This window comes from Cupressus sempervirens, chromosome 10 (assembly GCF_028749045.1).
Source record: "Cupressus sempervirens isolate cs-2001-9-10 chromosome 10, ASM2874904v1, whole genome shotgun sequence".
In the NCBI taxonomy this organism is placed as follows: Eukaryota; Viridiplantae; Streptophyta; class Pinopsida; order Cupressales; family Cupressaceae; genus Cupressus; species Cupressus sempervirens.
This window is the reverse complement of record NC_143127.1, coordinates 301,206,966-301,233,765: the sequence shown is the minus strand read 5'-3', so window position 1 is coordinate 301,233,765 and position 26,800 is coordinate 301,206,966. Positions and strand designations below refer to the sequence as shown.

Below are 26,800 nucleotides of genomic sequence, written 5' to 3'. Positions count from 1 at the left end.
CAATTTAATCTGAAACAAGTTTTGCTGTTTCAAACTCCACTAACTTGATAAGCCATGTAGACATGATGAAAATTGGTGATGCTAGAGTTTCCACCTAACTGGCATGAATAGAAGCAATAAGTGAATGCAAGTGAATGCCCAACAATACAAATATGCCTAACACAAAATCAACCAACGAGCTCTTCATGGAAACACATACTCATGCACCAACTCCCTATGGAAACACACAAGCATACTCCAACTCACAATAACTCTCATGCAACATTACATGAAAAATAGCTGACCTAATCATAAAGAATTTTCCTTGGAAAATAATTTAATGGGCTACGACCTATAATGAGAATGACTAAGACTACTCATTATTTGTAAATGAACTCAAGGACATAGAGTGCCCATCATGTTTCTGGCTACTGAGAGTATGCTTGAGCATTACAATTTGGATACCTTCAGACGTTGCATTCAAGAAATTTTCTTTACGGGAGCACACACACAACAACAAAGATAAATGGATGCAACTCCCTTGATAGTCGATAAAAAATGCCACCTCTGATACTTTCAATGTAACACGTTGTACTCCCAAAAACCGTTTGAGATAATCATTGCTTAGTTGAGCAAACAGATTGATTACTAAGCAACATGCTGAATGGCTGATGATGATGGATTTCATGGTTGAAAATAGTATTCCTTTTCGCATTTGCAACACCCGCACACGTACTTCTTTTCACATTTACAAACATCATATGAGATTATACAACACACTCAAAGCATTATAGAAAGTAATATTTGATACTAGGAATAAAATCTCGATATACTCCAAATAAGCATTGATCTAAGAAGTAATGACTTAGCTCAAAAGAATCTTGATGCCCCTTAAATACGGATGCAAATGACCATTTCGACAAGAAATTTTTGATTCCGACACACTCATGTGAAAATCAACCAGCAGATGAAAATCTGCACACTCCTACAAGAAATTTATGATTCTTGTACAGACACGATAATATTTGAAAGCATGAAGAAATTGGAATTAGTCTCCAATGAAACATTTAAAACTATTTTCCTCTTCGATAATGTGAAAACACTCACTAGAAAGGAAACTTGTCAGAATGGTTATCATTTGTAACAATAAGAAAGTCCAAACTAAAACACATATGCATACCTCCTGAAGTCGAAACAAAGCATAGATATAAGTTGTTGCAATAATAAAAGAAGAAAAGAAATATGAACCAACACAATGTGATATCAAATAAACCTGATGGTAAGAAATCATGACACCAAGGAATGTAATGCCAAATAGGCGTGAAACCTCTGCTTCAAGATGTGGAATGTCTCTAGGCCAATACAGGTTGCAAAACCCAATACAGGGTCAGTGATAGGAGGGATGGCTCCATTGAGGTTTCATAGATTGATATAGGAAATGAAAAGACCCATAACTCAAATCCTTGACAGTGTGGCCCACAAACCACAAACAACACATCATCCAATTGAAACTTAAGAACCCATTTTGAACAACGCAAATCATAATGTCTATTTTGAATAGAGCAATAAACTTCCTTATTAACTGTTATCTAACCTGTCTCTGATACCTTGTTAAGTTTTGAGCCCAGAAACAGAGATGATAAACAATAATAAGGAATAATCAGAAATGAAAACAAGAGATACAAAAGTTTACCTTGGGGAAACCCTTCAAATTCAAAGGGAAAAACCCAACAACACTAGAAAAAATTTAATTTGTTGATCATGCAATATTCCAGAGTACATGGCTTTTCCACCTGTTACAATACACTGAGCAATCACATAGATAGATTGCATTTGACTCTTTAACTTACATATGATGGTCTCTTCAAATCCCAAATGTGAGACCATTCAAATTCCAAATATACAACACTTAGTATTTCATATGCATGCCTCCTTGCATGACGTATGACACGTCTTTCTTAAATATTCACACAAATAATTCTGTCAGCTGAAGGTGACAGTAACGGTCATAACAAACATTTTTCCATTTTACAAGAACAAAGATAAAGATCTCTATTGCAGCTATAAATTTCAATAGATATGACCAAGCTACCCACAAACCTTCCAACCTGACGTGAACTAAAACTACCTCTCCTTAAGGCCCGAGATACCCAGAACAATTTCTTAGAGTAGAACCATGATTATGAGGAGAAAATAGTCAAACTTGAATTGCTTTAGAAAAGCCACCACATTTTTTGTTCAAGAAATCAGCAATTTTTTTTTTCCATGAGCGATAAGACTCAAAACCGATTGCAAGATACCACAATTTTTTGTGGAAAAAATCAACAAAAATATCCAATAATTTTTTCTAAAAGGTTAAAAAAAAACCTGAGACAAGTCCACCAGTCATGATTTATTTTTGAAAAAAACTAGAAAATTCAAAAATGATTTTTGATAAGAATAAAAAAATTGAAATACAAATTTTGAGGAGAAAAACTGATCAAAATCAATGATGATTTTTAAGGAGAAAAATCAATCAAAACCCATAGGCAATTTTTTAAGGAAAAAACTTTGAAAACCCCTGTGTTTTATGACTCTTCGTGACCCTAGAGGGTATCCTAGGTCGGTGATCCGAGCCTTTTTCAGTGGGTCATTTTGACCCTAACTCGTGACTCAGAGGGTCAGATCATCTAAGCCACTTGATTCACCAAGTCAGTGGGTTAGTGGTTGACTTGCCAAGTTTGTGGTCCCTGACCCGATTGACATCACTATAAAATAAACATAAAAAAAATACTTTTTTTGATATATCTCCTTAAAACATTCAATTTGAGATGCAAAAGTCACATCTAGAAATAACATTTTTGGGTTTTATTAGTATTGTTTGTGGCATCTTAAACAATTTAAGAAAATGATGCTTGCATGGAGTTTTGTGTAGTTCTCTAGTTTCTAATTTGGTCTTAGCAGTAGGGTTGCTGCCCTTTGATCCCCTTGGGGCACTGCTCCTAGACGCTCACAAGAGGTTGTGCCTCTCAATCCCTCTTGAGGTACTGCCCCTAGGCCTTCTCAAGGGGCTTTGGCCCTTAACCTCGTTGGGGGTACTACCTTTAGACCCTCGCAAAGGGTTCTGCCCCTTTACCTCATTGGGGGTGTTGACCCTAAACCTCTATTTTATTTTTGAAGTACATAATAACTTTGAGTTTGCATGGTACGAGTCATTATCTACACTGTTATTATCAGTCTTCTTGGATTCTATTGGATGTATACTTTTCATCGAGAAGAGGACTTTTTTTTTGGTGGGGGGGGGGATGATGTAGTTGGCACAAAATGCCTATGTTGTTTTAGAAAATATTGGTTATCTATTGCGTATCAAAAAATATATTGGTTATCTATCAGCGTATTAACTCTTAATGTTTTAATTTGTTTGTACTTATGTGATCAAATATTTATGCATTTGATCAAACTAGCTTCTATTTGATGACATTATTGTGTCTTTAACATCTATTCAACGAGTTGAGTTGGCCTTGTCAAGTCCTAACCGAGTCTAGGTTAGGGAACTATGGAAAACTCAAACATTGAAAAATAAGAAAACCCTCCTGCAGAGAAAGAACCTATGAACTTTGTATGAACAAATCGAGCAAAAAAAATATACAACCATGATTTTTAGGAGACAATCATGCAAAACAATGCATGAGAGAATAGAGACATCATGCAACAAAAATAAATACTTTAGCAAGTAGCTAGCACAAATTTGAGTCACGAATTAGCATACAAAACCTCATTTTTGAGAAAAAATGGTAAAACCCTTGTGCAAAATGATTTTTTGGAAAAAATCATACAAAACCCATAATAATTTTATAAGGAAAATTTATGAAACCTAACCAATTTTTTTAAAGGAATTGAATTATAAAACGCATCCAATTTTTTAAAGGAAATAAATTATAAAACCCACCCAGAATATTTTTAAGGATAAAATTTTATAAAACCCATCTAGAATTTTTATAAGAATTAAAAGCTATAAAAGCTTACCACTAATTTTTTATGGAGAAATTTTTTAAAAACCAACGGTAATTTTTAGTGGACAAAAATTAGAAAACCCAAAGAATTTTTTGAGGAAGAATAAATATAAAAGCTCAAACTAGATGAACCTCATGAAGTGCAAGCGATTGAGAAAATCCTAGGTCAAGAGAACAAGGGACTAGACATGAATTGATGCAGCTCACAAGTTAGAAGAACAAAGAGTAAACCGATGTCCATGATCGTACAAATTGTGGACACATTGCAAGATCCGTTGCATGGGCCTTTGAAAAAATGGCATAAAAGAACTTTGTTTGACTTAGAAAACCTTTGGACGTGCAGTTGTGTGAACCATGTTTGATAGTCCTTCATGGATCTCTAGAAGAGAAGCATGATACACAAAAAAGACACTTTGCAGGCTGCAAAACATAATGTAAATGCATGGGCTCTAGAGACGAAATAGGGAAAAAACCTCAGTACAAAGTTTGCACAAGCTGTTGGAGCTGGATGAAAACTTTAGGAAATGGCTTGAACAAAGAAACACAATTTCTTTTACTTAGACCTCAAATATTATTGAGGTAAAATCCCATGAATTTATTTCTACTTGATTTGTATTCAAAAAATTGAGCCAAACTACTTCCATGAACCAATTTTTTATTAACTTTATTGCCAACTCTTAAAAACCCCATTGACTTGGTCTGATACTGTACAATGGTAATTGCATACATTCAATAATAATAATGCAGATATATTATATAGGAAACTAGTATTACATTACAATGTACATGAAACAAACGCAAGTAGAAGTCATAAATAGAAACTACCTAAACAAATTAAGACGACCAGTAAAGAAACATTACATTATTTTAATACCTGATTGGTGTTTGAGCAGTCAACAATAGAGGTCAATAACTTTGGCTTTCAAACATTGTTATTCATTTAGTAAAGATAATGTCGTAAGTATCTCTTTTTTACTTAGTTATCGATCCGGATGTAGATGCGGGAAGCGGGGGCACAAAATATTTTTGTGGGGGATGCAGATGAGTATAGATGCATGCGTGTGTGTATATATATATATTACATACAGTTATACTGTGTATATGCAAAAAAATGAAATAATATACAAAATTAAAACATTTGATAGCTTGTAACTTCACCAATACATATTCAAATATTCAATAATAAATGATATCATATATGTCTATGTTCACAATTCCAGTCCAAATCAACAAATCATCACAATTACAAAATCAAAATATAGTTCATCATTCAATGTTTATCAATCCGAATCCAAGTCATAAGGATTAACAAGAAATTCTTTATCATCTCCAACTCCTCCAATTGCTGCAAATTCAAGATCATTTGAACCGAAAACGGTTCCACTTGTGCTAGATACACCATGTGTCATTATGTTATCAACATCATCATTTGTGATTGTAGTAAGATCTTGAATCATTGCATCCATGTTTGCACAGTCAGGTTCCACATCCCAAAGTTTGGTTACCCCTTGTAGTGATCCTCTTTATGTGACAAAAGATGCAAGTTGGTATGAGTGTAAACCAAGTCTTCATATTTTTTAGAGTCCAACCGGCTATGCTTCACTAAGTGGATAAATGAGTATGTACTCCAATTCCGTTCAATAGTAGAAGAACGTGCAACCTAGACAATGTTCACAATTAAATTAATTATTAAAGTAAAACATAAAAATGAAAAGCAATCTAAAGAATCACAGAATACATGTGGTAAACAAAAAACAAAGAAAACTTATTTGTGAGAAAATTTTGATTTTGAGAGGTTGTAGATGCTTAAATGGTTGACCACAGAGGTACGACCATGTGATAGCTTCCATGTCATATTGGTCCTTTGCTGCAAATGGACTAAGTTTTGCTCTTGAAGCAAATAACATAAATTCAGTTCTAACTTTTTTTGAGTGTCATCATCTAGGAAGAGTCTTGTAAAATATCTGTAGCACCCGCTAGCAACTTCTTCATCTGCTATGGTCCTACTTTATCTAGCATACCAAGTTCTTCCTTGCTATAGTACCTTGGAGGTAAGGCATATGCAAGGAGGTGCAATGGGGTAGTCATCTTTTCCCAACGGCGATGAATGATTGATTCAAGTTGATTGCATAAGACTTCACATTTTGTGGAGTCATCCTCATGTGTTTGTATACCTTCTCTACCATTGTACCCATGTCGTAATAGACATCCCCCAAACGAGACTGTTTTGAATCAGCAAAGTGGGTATAGTTATGAGCAGGGTCCGTGGAATCTAATACAAATTGTACACGAGCCCACCAACCGTCATCCAAAATCAATGTCTTGACCTTTTGTGCCCTCTCCGAATTTGAAGCCCTCCATATACCCCATTGGCTAGAAATAACCATTTGGCTTAATGCCCCTTGCGCCTTGACAAGTCGTCTCATAACAATAGTATGAGACACAATTAGGTTTCAACCACCTAAGTAAGTTATTCATAACAATATGCCAATAAATATTATGCAAAGTTATATACAATTTGACAATTGAACATGACATAAAGTATATTTAAATTAAACAAATAAATGAAATTTACTAATTATAATTTACCTTCAGCAATTCGAAATTGGAGAATGATTTGAATATGGATTGTGACATGTGGTGGTTCATCACAAACATTTGTATCTCCTCTCCGTCTTGGTGTATTTTCTCCACCCAATCTATTTGGGTGCCAATGTGCTGCATGACCAAGTTTAGGGAGTGTACAGTGCATGGTGTCTAAAAAAATGGCCATACCAGCCCTCAACCAAAGCACCTGCATCCGTGCAATTTTTTGCATTATCTCTAATCACTTGACTACATTCTCACTACCCACCATCTTTATGGCCTCAATGAAAATTTTAGAAATGAATTGTGAAACTTTCACTTCCCTTTCACAATCAACTGCCTTCAAAAACATTGCCCCTTTGGGTGACATTGTAGCCACATTAATCAATGACCGGTTTCTCGTATCTTTCCATCCATTTAAAACAATAGAATCACCCTAAGTTTTCCCTGAATTTCTATTTGGTTGAATAGATCTTTGTATACAAGTCTTATCTTTTTGCAATAAAGTAGTATGCACTTTTTCATACCTAAGACTTGTGTAATCAGTCGGTGCTTTATTTATGGGTGCCACCATATCATTCCAATATGATGATCTTTCCAAATTGAAGGAAGACTTTTGGCATAGAGGCAACATGCAATGGCTTGATCAGCAAACTCTCTTGCCTCCATTTTAAATGCGGTGTCCAAAGGACCTCTTTTTGGGCAATAGTTTCTACTTCTTCCTCGTCCACTCCCGATATAGGTACTTGCAAGAATGGGTGTTTGGAGGATACAATTGGTACCATGGGTAATTGAATTGTTTTATTTGAGAATGGACGTTGATAGAAACTTTGATTGATCTTTTTATCAATTTATTGGCAGCTTCTTGTTCTTTTACAAATGAAACTATTTGTGCATTAGACAGCCTGCTATCATTTGTGCCTTTGCACTTTGAAAACCCTTTAATAGTAGGGCCCATAAAATGAAGTTTGACCTAAGAATATGAGCTATTGAATGTTTTGCCATTGTTACCTTGACAATAATTACACTTCTAAATATATGAGCCACCTTCGAAAACCTATGCCATTCTTGTGGTATGTCTCCATAAAGGAGATCGTAATCAATTTTAAAGCCATCAATTCCTTGTCCTTCCATTGAACCTTGACTTCCAATGGCGGTCATTCTTGCATAATGCAATATAATTTCTTGATATGCCCATAATAAGAACTTAAATAAATTTAAATCAGAAAGAAACTATAAACATCAAACACACATGTACAAAAACAATGATACAAAACTACTAAAATAGATAGCTAAACTGATTTCTTTATTTCTTTATTTCTCAAAAAAAAGAAAAAAACTTCAAAAATTTCTTCACAAACTTGAAAAAACTAATCCAAATCTCCAAAAATTGATTAAAAAAACTCAAGAATGGAATCAAATGCTTACCTTAGATGCTTAAAACTTGTTTATGGAAGCTATCTCTTGCCCTATGAACTATCCTCTTTGAAAATATTCAAAAAATTGATTAGAAAACTCAAGAATGGGATCAAATGCTTACCTTAGATGCTTAAAACTTGTTTATGGAAGCTATCTCTTGGCACTGTCTATACAGGGACCAAAATGCACTTTTAATAATTAATTATAAATTTATATATGAATGTTAATTTGTTAAAAAATACAAACAAATTAGTTATGCAGGTGCATTTTGGCCCCTCCATAGCCAAAACCCTATCTCTTGCCCTACGAACTATCCTCTTCGAAAATAACTACCTTGCCCTCGAAATTCCAAAATGGAGAGTAAATGAGAAAGTAGTCTAGTTGCAAACAAAATGTGATGAAGAGTGGTTGAATGGTCTCTTTTAGGGCTGTTTTATGGTTTAGAAGCAAAAATTAGGTTGAAAATCCTAATTACACATGTGCTCTAAAGGTGTTTCTGCCATCTGGGCCTGTGGAGGCTGGTGGAGGCACCTAGATGCCCCCTGGATGTTTGCTGGGAGTGGCTTCCAGCCAGCATCTGGATGCATCAGTGCCATCATCTACCTCTGCCTCCAAGCTTTTTAGGCATGAATTGGTACCTAAGTTTATTTATAACAGCAATAAACAGAATTACTAAACAAATTGTATGTTGAATATACTATGCAATAAATTTATATAAATGAAGTATTATTTATATTATAAATTGGAATTTCACTAATATGACAGCTTTTAATAATATTCCTTCAAACATGTTGAGTTTTTTTCCTGGAGTTTGAACAGCCAAATGCAAAGTGTTTGACAAAATGGTTGGAAGGTAAAAACTGTGAAAATTGCAAGTGTTGACTAAGAATTCCTGGGAAGGTTATACACCCATAGATCCATCCCAAGACTTTCTCATTCATTCTTTTTGTTTGTCTCCCATACTTCAAATTGTTTCCCTTTCTTTCTCTGCACTCCTTCCATGAAACCCATCCTCTGAATTGTCACCTAATGTCCAACTTGGTTAAAATGGTAGCCTTAGTCCAAATTCTAGAAATATCCACAGGTCAAAACAGCCGCATTAAAATATTTAGGTTTTATTAATGCCCGATAATACATATTTAAATCTGTCAAGAACTACTTGAATTAAAAATTTAAATCTAAGTAGGTTTTTTAAGCAATCTCATTTATTTCTTTTCTCAACTTAAAGGAATACTTTTGATGGTATTCCAGTGAGAAATATCTATTTTGTATACTAAATGTCTTTATTTTTCAAGTTTTCCATGTACCTTTACACTTTATTTTTTGAGCTTCTCGTTATTTCTGTATATATGCATTGGAATTGCTCCTGTCATCTCGACACCTTAACACCTTTGTATAATGCCCTTAACGTTTTATGTACTTGAATATTTGTATATAAATGGTTGGTCATTTTCTCCATTTATTATAATTTGTGATAAAATTAGAATTAAATCAATGATAAGATTAGAAATAAAGATTAAAATTTAAAATTAATAACATTTGGTGTTACTTTCGCCATTGATATTATGATTTGGATTGAAAGATGCTAAATATTGTTGATGTTTTGAATCATTTGTTAGGAAGCAAAGCAGGCATTGGATTTGATGCGGCAGTGGGCACCAATTGACACTGCAGATGCATTAGAGCTCTTGTCTCCTGTATTTGACAATGAAGAAGTGAGTATGGCTTGTATATTTTTATAGAAGTGCACAGAATAAATTTGTAAATAATGAATAGCCTTTTGCAGAGCCTTAGGAGAACTATGCGAGGTAAACGAACCTTAACACTCTAAATTTATGAGAACAATTTTGAGCGAATGATTTTCTATTAACTCCAGTTTAATATGGTCTGAAGTTTTTAAGAATGTAACATGAGCTGTTTATCTTTCAACAGGTACGTGCTTATGCAGTAGATGTTCTTGAGCGAGCAGAAGATGAAGAGCTGCAATGCTATTTACTTCAGCTTGTGCAGGCTCTTCGATTTGAGCGTTCTGATAAATCATATCTTGCCCATTTTCTTGTTCGTCGATGTATGTAAATGTTGCTTTACTTATGTCAATAGTATGTAAAATGATTTTTCTTTTGTTGGCACAGTAAATATGATTCATATTTCTCAAGTCACAGCTTTAGCCATGTTGATGTATACTACGGTGAAGTGTATTTTTGTTTTCTTTTTAATATAACTTCTTTCTTTCTTTCTAAGCCCATTTAAAATAATATGTGTGACTTTATGTTTGTACAGAAGCTGTATCTTATTGTGCTCAAGATGTGTCATAATATACTGGATAACATTCTTTTAGTAATATGCAGTTCTTGTTTAACTCTAAGCAGTAAACTTAAATTGCTTCTGGAGTTTTCTTAATCTTTTTTTGTGTTCTTTTATTTATATGGTGGCATCTGTACAGGTGAGTGCAGGCATCTATAAATAGCTCAATCATTTCTTGTGCAAAATAACTTAATGGATAGTGAAACAAAACCTAAACCCTTTCTTTGAGAAGGTAACTGAGTCAAAATAACACTTTTGTTAATTACCCTTTAAGAGTTATACCACCTTGCTTAAATCAACTTTCACTAGAGCTTTGTGCTTTTGACCCGTTTGTTGTTTCTTCTTCCCAAATTTATTATGCTTGCATCCAAGTATTCTTTTCCGTCTTTTAACCACTTCTGAAGCTCTAGGAAATGATGTAAGCTAACAAAAGTCTTTCCAAAGACATTCAAGACCAAACTAGTCAAAAGAAAACATAATTAGTGATTGATGGATATGTGTAATACCATAGTCACCAGGAACTGCAGAGTGTGATTGCTTGTACCATGTTAGTGCCAAAGCTGGCACCCCTATGAAACTTTGCATTTCATGTCAAATTTGTAGTTAGTATCCTTGTCAAGATAGTCATGGCTAGTCACATGGTCATTCTCAAGTTATCAGGTCATTGATTAGGTTATCCACTCACCGTGATTGTAATTAATTCAGGGATGGGGAATGAGTAGTTGCAATTGTTTAAAGATTTTACTGCTTGAAGGCTCTAGGGTGTCGTAAATTTGTAATGCCTCCCTATGTAAATTCTTAAGATTTATGGGACTATTCAATTATAATTTCTTTCAAGAGATTACTTTCTAATCAAATACTCTACTTATAACACAAAATACGGTGACTTATACTTTGCAAGACTAATAGTTATGATACCATTCATGTAAGAATGATAATCAATATATTCTAACTTGAATATAGATAGATAGATAGAATATATATATATATATATATATATATAGAGAGAGAGAGAGAGAGAGAGAGAGAGAGAGAGAGAGAGAGAGAGAGAGAGAGAGAGAGAGAGAGAGAGATGTATGTATATGTATATATGTATATTCGATGTTCAGATCTGCAACATGTGAAAGTTAACTCCGATAAGTATACTCCTGCAACAATTTGGTTTCTGGATTTGATTGTGTATGTTTTTTTATCATCACCATTTCGGATCTGTGATCCAAAACGGTGATGATAAAAAAACATACACAATCAGATCCGAAATGGTGATGATCAAAAAACATACACAATCAAATCCAGAAACCAAATTGTTGCATTGAAATGGATTGTGGAAATCTGACAATGTAAAAGTATACTTCTACCTGCTAGGTGAAAGCTTGGTCACCTGATGCTTATGGAGCTAATCCTGCTCTCTCAAATATGGTGATGTAAAGTATGCTATTGATCTTGTCCTTTTTGGTTATAGTGATGATACAATACACGCTGTTTGTGATAATGCTTTGGAAGTATCCAGTATTTTGGTGCTGTTCCTGATTGATGATTTTTGATGTATGCAACCAATTTTCCCTTGAGAAGGCTATTGCTCAATAGATTGATCCAAATATGGATGAGAATTAGAAAAGAATAATCTGATGATGCCAAGTGGAATGGTATCAGTCCTCCTTACATATTCACAATATTGGATGGTTGTATCTCTTTCTTGGGAATAGATACACCATTACCCTTATTTGTACCTTTCCCTGATTCATGAACTCTTTTTTACTTTTATAAATAATGCCTTTATTTGACTTACTAATTACAATCGTGGTGACTTAAGAATTATAATCACTGCATCACTAATAATTTAGTTGACCTTCCTTTGGACAGCGATAAAGATAGTATGCTTCTTCATGTTTGATAACCATTTTTTGTTGATCAAAACTAATTAATTTTTCTTCTAAATCGATAATATTGATGGACGCTATAGTGATCATAATGATCGCTCTATCATGTAACTTCTGCATGATAATATTGATGTGGAATTTTCATATATGGTCGATATAATAGATGGATATTGTCTTGACTATAGAGATTACTCTCAATATAAGAGTTATTGATTAATGTAATCATGAATATATGCTATGATATGTATGTTTCTGTATGGCATTGATATTATGATCTCTAATTATTGCTAGATCAAAGTTATATCTTTAGTATCCATCATACTTCCTTTTATATCCTTGTTTCTTGATGATGATTGATATGTGGAACAACATCTTATGGACAGGCCGGATTATCAATTTTGAGTTTATGATGATGATGACATTGAGTCAATTTTATCATTGTTAAAATTATTGTCTACATGCTGAAAAGGTTGGTGACCAACAAGAGTGTCATACTTGACATCGTGTGAGCTCAATATCCAGATCATATTTTGGTGTCATTCTGGATAAAGATATTGTTTTCTTGAACCGATTTTTTTTCGGATCTTACCAGAGCAGTCTGCAAACTGATCTGAAGTGAATGCATGTTTTTCCTAGTGCAATCCCCAAAGTGACCATTTTGGGGGTCTGCACCATTATTTTTTCTCTTGTCTATCTATGTTTTGGTCTTGATTTGATTATTTCCAGCCTGTTTCTGTTATTTCCTTTGCGTGTTTCTCCTTTTGTTCATGCTTCCTTGCACTTTGTTTGCTAATCTTTCCTGCCTTTGTACCTTTTTTTCTGGACTGCGCATGAATGAAGGGACAACATTGTTGAATGTGAAAGAGATTGCCATAAATGGAGTTAGTAATATGGATGGGAATAATGAGACTTAAGCAATCTTTAGAACAAATGTTTGCGCGAAAAAATTCCTCTGTAGGAGAAAAACCTTCCTATTAAGCTGTCCCTTCGGAGGACTTTGAAACTATTTGCTCTCCTACAACAAAATTTGATGGAAAGCTTGTGGTGGCAATAGTGGAACCAGAGGATTATTGGGGGGAACAGCCAAAGAAGTTGGAGAATGTGGTGGAGTCGCCTTTGCAAGCACCGGAGGAGGAGTCAATAATACCCCTTCCGATTCTTGTAAAACTCTTTACCTATCTCCAAATTCCAAATGATGATATGAAGAGCAAGATTAAAAAATGTTTCAATTCTCTTTGCTGCTATTGATTTAGAATTTTTGCCTTAAACAAGATTATTTGATGAATGGCTAAATAATGCTTGGGGCTCTAAATTAGGCATACGGATTAGTTTTTGTAAAATGCTTCAAAAGAGTTTTTTTGTTATCTTCTTTAAAAAACCATGCTATGTAGGAAAAAGTGTTGAAAGGGACATTCTGGAATGTTGGAAAACTATTTTTAGAGCCTTCCCCTAGTTGGTTGATGGAAAATTTGAGTAGGTCATGGCAAGATCTTGCCCCATTGGCTAGAGATTATTAACCTCCAGCCTGAGTTTTGGCCATTCTTACCCCATATACTGAAGAAATTGGGTACCATCCTTCAAGTGGAAGAATCTAAGATTACCCTACCTCATTTTAATGCCAGAGTTCTTATTGTCTTATCTCTTGAAGTGGATTTTCGTGAGAGGCTCGCCTTGAAGTTTCATGAATCTGTTTTTGAATGGGAGATTAACCTCTTAGGTGATCAAAATGTCTATTTTCATTGCAAGAAAAATGGCCATATCAAGAAAAAAAGTCCTAACCTTAATTCAGCCTGTGTCAGACCTAAACCCTCTATTCAGAGCACCATTGTTACTAATCCTCCTATTGAGCCTTCAAATCAGTGTGCTCTTGCATCTAGTGTTAACACTAGGGTTGATCAACCTGGTAGTCATCCATTCCCTGATGTTCCTACCAACAGTGCTTTTGTCTCTCTTTGTAACCCCTTGTTTCAAGATGATTACGAAGTTCTGACCAGTAATGAAGCTGTTAATGAAGAGTCTAAATCTTTGAGACCTAAGAATAGTCCACCAACACGGGTAGGAAGAATGCCCAATAGTTGGCTATTACATCTATTAATGATAGAGCCCAATAGTTGGCTATTACATCTATTAATGATAGAGCAACAAGGATCAATAGGGAAACCCAAAAATCAGCTATTGCATCCTTAAAACATAGTAACCTCACCAGAGGGTTGAGTATTGGGAAGGGACATGATAAATTGTAATGTCTTCATTTTTAGCAGATCTCTGTCGCTGATTGAGTCAGTTCATCATAGTGACCCTCATGAGCTGACAATGGGATTTAAGGGTCTCAGTTGTCGAGTTATTTGGCTTTCTAGTGGTGTATGACAAGTTTTGGCTTTGTTTTGAGGGACTTACTATTTATAGTAAGTCAATAGGTGGTTCCAATGAGCTCAGTTGAGATAGAGGAGTTGGGGGATGCTCTCAATTTTTATTTTTGGCTTCTGGTTTGGGCTTCAAGAATCTTGGAGGGAGCATCTATTTTTAGCAAGTCACCCCGTTAGGTTCATTCATCGTTCTCTTCATCAGGATCCCTCTTGTGTTGTTAGATTTTGATTTTGATGCTTCTTTAGTCATTTTTGCAAGACGGGTAAATTATCATTGTTATTATTCAACTAAATATGCTAAGGTTGCTATTTTTTTCTGGTATTGTCCTTTAGCTACATTAGTGTCATAGCTCGTTGGAACCAGGTTGGAAAGTTTTAAATCTTGGGCACATGAAACGGTTGTCTTCTATGTCAAAATATTATGATATGGTTGAAAAGGTCATTTTGGGAGCCAAAGTAAATTAATAAAATATATTATATCACACTTTAATATATTTAATGTTATAAAATAATGTTGTGTAGAGGAAGCTTCTTAAGCGGAGTTACGTTTGGGAAAATTGTGCCATTTGTAGATTATAAATATGAGCCCTTATAATGAGAAAGGCATTGGATTGATTATTTTCTTTTGTGGCCTCTGTGACGTTTTCTAAGGTTGGGTTTTGTGCCCTTGCTGAAGTATAAGGGTTTTAGTTCTGAGGATGTAATTGTCTTCCTATAGCTGTGCTCATTGTGGTCAGAAGAAGTTAATGGTGGTTGAAGCTTCTTGATTGTGGTCTCTATAATTAAGAAGCTGGTTGAAAATTGATCATAATCTTCATTGCTTGGTTGATGAGAATTGTGACTGTCATTATTCATTAACACCTAGGTTTTTTTGTGGGAGATCACTGTGCAATTTTGAGGTTGTTGTCTACCTTCCTGTGGCAGCTTAAGAGATTATGTGGGCCCTGTGATCCCTTCTTGGTGATTGGTGTCCCTTTTGATACACCAGCGAACTGATAAAGAAGCTGCCAAAAGCTCATTGGATCATTGCAGGTGATTTTAATGTGATTGAAAATGGAGAAGACAAATGTAGGGGTATGAAAAACTCTTGGAAAGGCAATGTGTCTTTCTTCTTGAACAAATGTAAAAGAAAACTGAACCTCATAGACCCCATTGGTAATAAGAAAAACATCTTCTCTGATATTTGGTATACCTGAACTAATTATCAGATTGGCAGAAATGGGGTGTACTGTAGACTAGATAGAGTCTATGCAGATGTCTCTTTTTTTTACTTTCCCTTCAAGCCTTGGAGCCTCTCCCATTCAAGTATTTCTAGCATCTTTCTCAGATCACTCTCCTTTTTGCTTTGCAGTTGATATAGAAAGTTTGAATGGCAATGGACCTGGTCATATAGACCGAAAGGTTCCTTCAAATTAAATGTCTCCCTTCTCAATTATTCAAACATTTCTGAAGCTATCCAAATAGCAACTCATATCTCTAGATTGTGCAAATAAGAACATAAGTTTCACTAAGCAATGAAATATTTCTAGCAAATTGTGGAATAAATTGTATCAGATTGTGGGGAAAAATAAGGCTAAGGATAGAAATAGGGAAGAGTCCTATTTTCAGAATAGGCTTAATGTTTTGGAATCTGGCCTTCAATAGAAGAGGGAAGACAACAATATTGTACAACTTTCTACCACCAAAATGGAACTCAGGGAAATTCAAATTTCAAAATTTCAGGGACAAAAGATCAGAGCCAAGCCTAACTAGATTCATGAAGGGGATAGAGGATCCAAAAATTTCTTCAACTCGATTAGATCTAAACAAAAAATAGAATTAATAGAAGGTATTCAAGGAGACATGAGATATACTAATTATCCCCAGGATATTAATCAGATTTTCTCTAAGTACTATTAGAATCTTTTCACTTCTGAATTTAATGATTCTCAAGAGGAAGCCCTTGCAAAATGTCTGAAACTAATTCCAACAAAATCTCAGAAGATTGGAAGAAAACTTTGAGTAAAGTAATATCTACTGATGAGATCAAAGATGCCATCAGAGATATGGCAAATGTGTTAATTCTATATAACTCTAATAACATAACTGATCTGAACTGCAGATTATACAGATCTAGTAAAGCATGAAGATCCTTAGAAAGGATAGGCCTCTTAAATATGTTATAGTGTTAACCTAATCTGTGTCTTCCTTAGAGCATTTAATAATGTTCTAAATTGCATAGTTAGTATATTTACTAACTAATTGTATATCCTTGAGACGCCGAACTGGGCAATATAGTTTTTGGTTTATATGTAGGGCTGACCTGGAAAGAGTCATGTCCTTTCTAAGGGCATGCCTCTTGGGTGCCATATAAGTAACAGGTAGGATTGTGGATACAAACCTTTGTTTAATAGCAGTTTTTAGTCAAGCTTTCAATCATTACCAATATATTTTCAATTTTGTGAATACAAACATTCCATATATTTTGTTGCATAGATATACAAAGTTCTAATTAATTCTGGCATGAACAAATTATAGCGAGGTGAGACCCAATACAAGCCATATATTTTTGAATTCATTTTTTCAGTCTGATATAATACCGACTAAGATAAAACATTGTTTCAGTTTGCATTATATGTTCCTTTATATTTTTGAACACCTGAACTTGGATATCGTGTAAACTCTTCTCTTCAAACATTTTGTACACCAGGTAATCATTCACTAATAGTTTGCAATCTGTCACACATCTTCGTTTTGACATCAGTGACTACAATGCAATGTCTAACAGCCTGCCCCTTTCATTGATGGCAAAACAATCTGCACTACCTGAAAATTGCAAAGCAAAACAGTCTGGGAAATTGCAAAGCAAAACAATCTGCGCCTACCAGCTGCTGAAAACCCATCTGCCAATCCAACATCTGACACCTACTGCTGAAGACCAATCAGAACCAATTCCGCAATTGCAAAACAGAATCAATCTCAACCAAAACATGATAACTTGAACTTTTACCAAACCTGACCCAATTATAAAACAGTTCTCCCCCTTTGACATCAATGGCAAGGTGGGCTGTAAGAGATACAATAAGAAATAGTCCTTCTAAGTTCATGCCGTATTGCAAGAACTTAGTGTGGCAAAATCACAACACTGAACTCTTCGCGAAGACGTTCAGAGGTAGCTGTAGGAAGAGGCTTAGCGAAGATATCTGCCAACTGTTGCTTAGTATTACCATATTCAAAATAAACTGCACCATCTGCAACCTACACTTTGTGATATCCCTAAATTAATAAATAAATAAAATAATAATGAAATATAAATAATGTTAAATTTACTGTATTCATTACATAATATATTAATATGAAATAAGAGAATTAAATATTATATAATCTAAATATATAAAATAAATATATTTTAAGTACTGATGTTGATGTTAATATATTTGATATAATCTATATTACTAATATAATATATGTTATTAATAATAAATATATATTTATTAATATAACTATATTATCAAATATATAATTATTATTAATGAAAAGTCATGACTGTTGGAATGAAAGAGTATATATATGGAATAAAAAACCTTTGAGAAAGGCTTGATGGAGATATGAAGAAATATAAATGTTTGACATACAAAAGCTTGAATGGAAAAATCTATACCAAATAATTTAATGTCCTGGCAGGGGACATTACAAATGGTATCAGAGCATCAAACCTGCCATCCTCTTAGGTATAATTGGAAGTTTCATCAAAGACATTTAGAAAAGAATTTTTCAGAGTTTTTTTATTTACAGAAAATTCTTCTCACGGAAAAATTAAAATGGTGGATTAAGTATTGGACATTTATTATTTTTGGTTGGTTATATTATTCGCTGCAAGGCAAAATGAAATCCAGTGGACTTAATGCAGTGAAATCTATAACTTTGGAGCTGATTGGCCTTTAATAATCTATTGAAATAGTTTATCACATCATTGAGTTTGGGGATCAGATTAAAATTTCTGTGCATTTCCTTGGTACATTAAATGACACTAAATGTTGAATTCAGAGCACATATTCATCTGAGAAATGATTTTACAAAATAATTGTGGAAAGTAAAGCGCCGTAATACGGAGAGCCACATCAGATTTTAGAATGTGAATATAAATGTTTGAAGGTTTTTTAAAGTTAGTATTGCAGCTGGGCCTGTATTACTAACTTGACATCAATAATTCCTTATGAGTTTGGCCTATAATATTTTGGACAGAAAATTAATAGTTCTCAAATGCAAAACTATGCCAAATATTTTGATTTTTAACTAAGAGTTTTCATTAGATTACATGATCATTCAATATAATACGTTGTTCAATATATAGAGGATTTAAATATTTTTACATGTTCAGTATCTAGCGGATTTAATATTTATTTCATTAGTGGGTGACTTCATCGGACTTAATATATTGGCTGGAAACCTTCGTTTAATGCTAAGTGACTTATATTCGCCTTTTGTGGGTTCCAAGCTGTGAGGAAAAATAGGGACTAGTATTTCCGAAAGTTGCTATATTCTGGGAATTACTATCAAATTCAGCAGAAGACATGTTTCATAAATTATCAATTTTTACATAGGAATAAATAATTATCTGTGGAAGTTTAAAGAATAATAGTTGCATTTAATATAATCTTCCCATGAATTAAGTATAGAGGTCAAGGAAGAATTTTGGATTGCACCATATCCTAAATGCCCGATTTGACATTTTCTTGCGATCTAATGTTTGAAAAGCATAGTATTTGTGCTCATGTTAATGCCTTTCAATTGAAGTTATTGAAATAATTTGTCATGTGTATTTATTGGAACTGAAGCTACATCAAACAACGACTCTATCCTTGAGTTCGAGGAAATTAATGGAAAATTTGTCTTCTTAAGCCACAACATTCAGAATTGTTTCCTTCAGTAAGTAAAACGCACGTGGAATCTGATTGGTGCTGATGGGACTACTTCCCTTCAGACTTACAGATCATATGATGAATGAGAAGTGAGACCTGTGCAAACAAAAATCTCACCGCTAATCAAGTCAATTGTGTATAGGCTGGAACTGATGCCCTGCCACAAGAATTTGAAATAAAACAAGAAGAAGAAACTAATAATGCTTGTGCAAAGTATTCGGGTTGAATATTCAATATTCTTGTTGTTCGTGAAAGTTTCTAATATCCCCCAACATCTGAATGTTTGATAATCGTGAATTCGTATTAAGATTGACATATTCGAGTGAAATTTCGCCATTCTGTGTGATGATCCCAGGTGTTATTTAAAACGATAGTATAGTTGAAGTCAGGTCAAGCAGCTTGTGTTGTCTGGAGATTCTGAAAACAGTTCTGAGAATAAACGCTCCTGAAGGAAATCAAATCCCATGAGATTTATTTTTCATATGTTTTATAGTAAGGCAACGTGGAAGGCTGAAATATTGTCCAGAATTGCAGAGATAAGTATATATTTGTTTGGGGCTAGTCACAAGGTTATATGCAGACTGTGTGCAATAAAGGCAAAGTCTTGCAGACTTATTTTTTTTAAGGAAGACATATAAAGGAAACACAAATTCCTAGAGAAGTAGTCTGAAACCTAATAAAGGATGCTTTATGCATTTTCAGGTAAGTATATTATCTATTAGATTGTTCCGAATTTAGTTCATTTAAATTATATATATGTTCAATCCCATTATAAAATATAGGCTAGATGGGATAGATAGGGATGCAATATAAGAAAAGCCTATATAAATCCAACCAATGGGTTATTTCGAGATGGGTAAGGATCAACGTCCCAATAGTTACCTTGAGGTTCGACCAAGATGGGATCAAGTTGCCTTGAGGTCATTCCAAGATGGGATCATGGGCTTGGATCCATCGAAACCTTGAGGAAGATTGTTGAGTTTGGTGTCAAAGCGACCTATTGTGTCTTAGCATTCCTTCTAAACAAGAGTTATAATCGGAATAACATGACTTTTTAATTCACATATAGTTTATTACTTACCTATAAAGTTAGCCTCATAAGAGAGAAAAGAGGCATATTCAGGCTAGTCCAACCAATTGGTCACTCTGAGATAGGTAGGATCAACGTCCCTATAGTTGCCTTGAGTTTTGACCAAGATGGGATCAAGTTGCCTTGAGGTTATTCCAAGACAAGATATTGGGCTTGGATCCACAGAAACCTTGAGGAAGGCCGTTGAGTTTGGTGCCTCAGCAATCTGTTTACATCCTAAGTGTACCTCTTGACTAAAGAATGATAATAAGTGCAAAACAACACAAGCATCCCCCTAAGTAGCCACCTCGTGTGGTAGTATGGGATTGGCTTGGAATAAATTATAATGATCACTTGTGGTTGCAGGATTCTATTGAAGAGGTAAAATATATAAATCAGCTTCTTGATTGTAGTGAATTATAAGGTATTAATCAAGAATGCATGTATTATGTGTATACACTATGTTTGCTTTGTGTTTTCATGCATCCGTGTGCTTGCTTGATGTTTTCATGTGTCTGCTTCATGTTTTCATTAATTCGTGTGTTTGCTTTGTGTTTTCATGCATCCATATGTCTACTTCGTGTATGCTTTGTGTTTTCATGCATTATGATGTATACTAAATCTTGCATCCAATTATATGCTTTGTATATGGTTATACAAAAAGTCACGTATAAATGGTTTTTGCTTGAGGACAGGCAAAATCTGAGAGGGGAGGACTATGATATCCCTAAAATGATAAATAATTAAAATAATAATGTTAAATTTACTGTATTCTTTGCATAATATATTAATATGAAATAAGAGAATTAAATATTATATAATCTAAATATATAAAATAAATATATTATAAGTAATAATGTTGATGTTAATATATTTGATATAATATATAGTAATAATATAATATTTGTTATAATTATATAATTATTAATATAACTATATTATCAAATATATTATTATTATTTGTGAAAAGTCATGACTCTTGGAATGAAAGAGTATATATATATGGAATAAAAAAACTTTGAGAAAGGCATGATGGAGATTTGAAGAAATATAAATCTTTGACATACAAAAGATTGAATGGAAAAATCTATACCAAATAATTTAATGTCCTGGCAGGGGATGTTACACTCTCTTAGAATATGAAATCTTATAGAAATATATTAAGTGTGTGAGTGTTGAACAACGTTTTTAGATATATTTTATCACACTAGTGCTATTACAGAAAATTGGAATGGGCTCATAAAAATAATACTATAAATCCACTAGAGTTTACTTCATCCATAAAGCCTGTGTACAACATGCAACTACTGCTATATACTCAGTTTTCATGGTAGAAAGTGTAACTGATTCATGTTTCTTGCCGAGTCATGCAACTAACCTGTTATCCAAAAAGAAAGCTCCCCTATTGGTGCTATGTTTCTTATCCAAACAACCTGCATAATCGGCATCTGTATATGCAACAAGTGAAAATTTATCATTATTTGGATACCATAATCCATATTTTTTTAATTGAAATCCATTAGAGTTTGATTCCGTCATAAAACTTGTGTACAACATGTAGCTGCAGCTATATACTCAACTTCTGCAGTAGAAAGCGTAATTGATTCATGTTTCTTGTTGAGCCATGCAAGGGACCTGTTACCCAAAAAGAAAGCTTGCCTACTGGTGCTACGTTTGTCATCCAAACAACCTGCATGATCAGCATCTGTATATGCAACAAGTGAAAATTGATCATTACGTGGATACCATAATCCATATTCAAGAGTGTCCTGCAAATACTTAACAACATTAAGGTGAGAGACTTTAGGTGATGCATGAAACCTTGTAGCCATAGATATTGCCTGCATAGTATCCGGTCTAGACGTTATGAGATAAAGTAGACTACCAATCACTGATTTGTATTGAGTCTGATCTGTTGTGGGGGATTCATCATCTTTACTAAGCTTACAGTCAATAATCATAGGAGTACTAATAGGTTTGCAGGAATCCATCTGAAATTTATTAAGCATTTATTTTGTTTATTTGGTTTGAGATAGACAAATGCCATTATCTAACTAAGAAGCTTGAAAAACAAGAAAGAGTGAGAGTTCTCCTGACATTGACATTTCGAAAACTGATTGCATTTGGTTAGCAAAATCCAGTTGACATAATTTAGCATTAGCCTCAACATTGATATTATTGACATATACATCCACATTGAAGGTCTGATCTTTATTAGTCTTCAAATACATGTTGCTACTTGCATTATCTCGAAGAAAACCATGTTGAAGAAGATATTGATCAAGTCTAGAGTACCAAGCCCTTGTTGTTTGTTTAAGACCATATAATGCTTTTTAAGTCTGCAAGGATAACCTTCTTTTCCTGGACAAACAAAACCCTTAAGTTGTTCCATATAAACTTCCTCCTCTAAATAACCATTCATAAAGGTTGGTTTAACATCCACTTGCCAAATTTTAAAATTTTATATGCTGAAAATGCTAGAAACATGCAAATAGCTTCTAGTCTGGCTACTGGGGCAAATGTTTTTGCAAAAGCTACTCTTCCGATTTGTGCTTAGCCTTTACAAAAAAGTTTATTTATTGTGAGCAATGTTATCATTTTCATTGAGTTTATTTTTGAACAACCATTTTGCACCAATCAAATTCTAATTAGTAGGTTATGGAACTGATTCTCAAGTTTGATTATTTTCAATTTGTGCTAGCTCCTCTTTCATTGCACTTATCCAACATTCATCAGTACTAGCCTCTTTATAGGTTTTTGGTTCCATTTCTGAGATTAAAGACAAATATGCTTCCTCAAAATGTTTTCCCTCATTATAATTCTTTACAACCTTTTTTCTAGTCTGAATTCCATCATCTTTATTACCTATAATCTGTTGTGTAGGATGATTGTGTTTAACAAATTTTGATGGACATTTAGTTAGACTGTTTTCGTCAATGTTTTCAAAGGATATCTCAATATTTTCTGAACATACTTCGACGCTATTATTAGAACTTGTTGTTGATGAAATATTTGAGCAATTTGTTGGAGGACTTTCAAATATATTTTCAGTATTAACCAAACATTCATCATTATAATCTTTGGGTAACTATTCATCAAATTTTATATTGATACATTCCACAATTTTCCTTAGCCTGTTGTTATAACATTTGTATTCTTTACTATGAATTGAGTAACCAAGGAATATTCGCTCATCACATTTTGAAGCAAATGTATTCAGACCTTCATCTCGTTTAATATAGCACGCACTTCCTAATTTTTAAAAATGTTTTACCGAAGCTGGCTTGACATACCATTATTCTTAAGGAGTCGTTTTCCTATGTGGTCTAAGTTGCACCCTATTAAGAATATAACTATTGTATGAACAACTTGTACCCAAAATTTATCAGAAACAGTTGCTTCATTAAGCAATGTCTTAGCAATTTTATTTCTTGTTCAGTTTTTTCGTTCTACCACCCCATTTTGTTGAGTGTTTTGGCTATTGAGTAGTGTCTTCTTATACCATATTCTTCACAATAAATAATGAACTTGCTAGACAAAAGGTCACCACCTCTATTTGATCTTAGACATTTAATCTCATAACCCATTTCCTTTTCAACCATAGCATGAGAGGTCTTAAACCTGTCAAAAGCTTCTGATATTTCTTTTAGAAATGTTACCCAAGTAATCCTGGAGTAGTCATCTACAAATAACATATTTTATCTTCCAATTTTTTGATCCTTTAGTTCTGGTTGGTCCGCATAGATCAGTATGAACTAATTCAAGAGGCTACAAATTTGAATATTCTTTATGTTTAAAACTTACCCTTGTCCATTTATCTGTCTAAGTTTAGAGAACACTGATTTTTACCTAGTTGTCAAAGTTAATATGATCTAATCTTCGGTGTTATAACTAACTTTCATCAGTTTGGCTCAATAAACAATTTCTACTCTTTGCTTCTCTTAAATCTTACACATTGCTGTTAGTACATTTACCCTCTGCTATTATTTCACCTGATTTTGATTTTCTAATTTCACAGCCTTGATCATTAAAGTTTACTGAATATCCGTGGTCATACAACTAACACTCAACAGATTATATTTTAATCTATCAACAAACCAAACATTATTTACCTCCAACATTCCATTAATGTTCAACAAATTTACCTCATACTGGCTCTATAGAGCTATCACAAAACTTCACTGGACCACCATTCTAATTTGAAAATGTAATGAACTTGCTTTTGTCTCCTGTCATTATTATGAAGTAATTGGTAATATTTTCTTATTATTAATAGACACCAAGAGGTCTATATATACAAAAGAATAAAACGATGTTTCCTTAGGAAACAATCGTAAAGAAAAGAAACTTTCTATTCTAGCTAAAAGAAAACTAGCAGTTATCTGCAGACTAACTAAATATTAGAAACATTCTAATATTTACAATAGATTACAAATAGATAACCATTAAGTAATAATAGAAGCATATCTATTATTGTAATATCTTCCCTTTAATGTTAATCTATCCACACCATTGAGATGTCCTTTGAATTTGATAAACTTATTAGGACCAAGAGGCTTGGTGAGAATGTCTACAGTTTTTCCATGGTAGGAACATACTGCAGGTCTATTGTCCCATCTTCAACTAGCTATCGTATGTAGTGACAGTGAACATCCACATGCTTGGTTCATTCATGGAAGACTGGATTTCATGCTAACTTGATAATGCCGTCGTTATCAACAAACAAAGTGGTCGGTCCTGCTAGTGACATCTGCATATTCCCAAGCATCTGACAAAGTCAAACAGCTTCACATCCTGCCTTAACAATCACTCTATATTTAGCCTCTATGGAGGAGAGAAATTTCCAGTTGCTTCTTACTGGTCCATGTGACAACGCCGGATCCCAAACTAAACACATCCACAAGTTGACTTTTTATCATCAACAAAGCCTGCCCAATTTGAATTTGTGAACTCGTGGAGTCTAGGATTATAACTTCGAGAGTAAAGAAGTCCATAATCAGAAGTGCCCTTCACATAACGAAGCACACGCTTTCCTGCGATCCATTGATCAGCCTTGGGAGTTGGCATAAAGCGTGAGATATAGGTGACTGCAAAACTGATATTAGGCCTAGTAGTAGAGAGCTAAGTCACAAGGTTCGAGTTCGAGTTCGAGTTCGACAACTGTGAAGTTCGGACGAAGTTCGCCAAGGTCAAAAAATTCGAAAAAAATTCGGCATTAAATTCGCTTTATATAATTTTGAAAGAAAAATAAGTATATGATAAATTATCCAAATAGCTTAACATTAGAGACTAGATTTGAAATTATAACAAAAAGACATTACATTTAACAGATGTTAACCATAAGAAACATATGAAAGGATGATTATAGAGATGTTTTTCTATTCATATTTTGGAGTTAAGAATTTGATCTTTTAAGAATCATTCAATTGCCACTTGTACTATTTTAATTAACATAAAAATAAAATAGAATATATTACAATTCTATCACAAACTTTAAAATTAAATTAAATTTAAAACTAGTTTCTATTTTAAAATATCGAACTATAAATACAAACTAATAAAATATAATAATTAAACTACATCTTTTAAAACATAAAATAAAAATATATTTATTTTTTATTCTAAATTTATAAAACTACTTATTTATAGATTAATCAATAAATTATAATAATAAATAAAATGTACTAAATACTAAATATTCAAATTTAAAAACTATTTTTATTAATCGTTTACTTTTAAAATAATAAATAAACATGAAACAATTTATCATTAATACATGAACAAATTAAAACTAACCTAAATTTACATATAAAAGTTCAAAGGCACAAAAACTAAATTATTAAAAAAACCTAAAATTAAAAATTAAACTATACATTGTGTGAAAACTTTAAAACATTAATGTTAGGCTATTTGTGCGACCTTCAAAGAATGATGGCCACAGAGATTTCGAGCAGTTACCAAACGCAACCAAGGAAACGGAACGCCAGCAGCCACGAGGGACAAAGATTTTATGCAACATCGGGTACACAAGCATTTCCAAAACTCAGCCAAGTTACAAGCCATAGCCAAAAATGCGCACAACGCAGATTTCCCAGCAGTCGAAATTTGCAAGCAGCATGAAACACTGAAATATCTGCCCTAGCCGTCAAACCACCAGTGCAATATACTCTAAAAAAATACATTGTTATGATACCGTTTCAGAAGGCAGCCGAGTTATTTTTCACTGTACGAATTTGATACGAACATTTCCGAACTTCATTTTTTTTTCCATAGATTCGCCGAATTCCGAACCTCATGCCGAAAA

At 33.6% G+C, this 26,800-nt stretch overlaps 1 protein-coding gene across 16 annotated transcripts in view; it reads left to right on the top strand.

The window, feature by feature from the left end:
* The window catches only part of LOC149533827 (phosphatidylinositol 3-kinase, root isoform-like), a 246,894-nt gene that overhangs the window by 117,280 nt on the left and 102,814 nt on the right, over positions 1-26,800 (top strand). For all 16 annotated transcript variants that reach the window (XM_089804320.1, XM_089804314.1, XM_089804311.1 and 13 more), the window contains 2 exons: positions 9,596-9,691; positions 9,909-10,044. In XM_089804320.1, the coding sequence (XP_089660446.1) occupies positions 9,596-9,691; positions 9,909-10,044 (232 nt within the window). The remainder of the gene's footprint in view (positions 1-9,595; positions 9,692-9,908; positions 10,045-26,800) is intronic.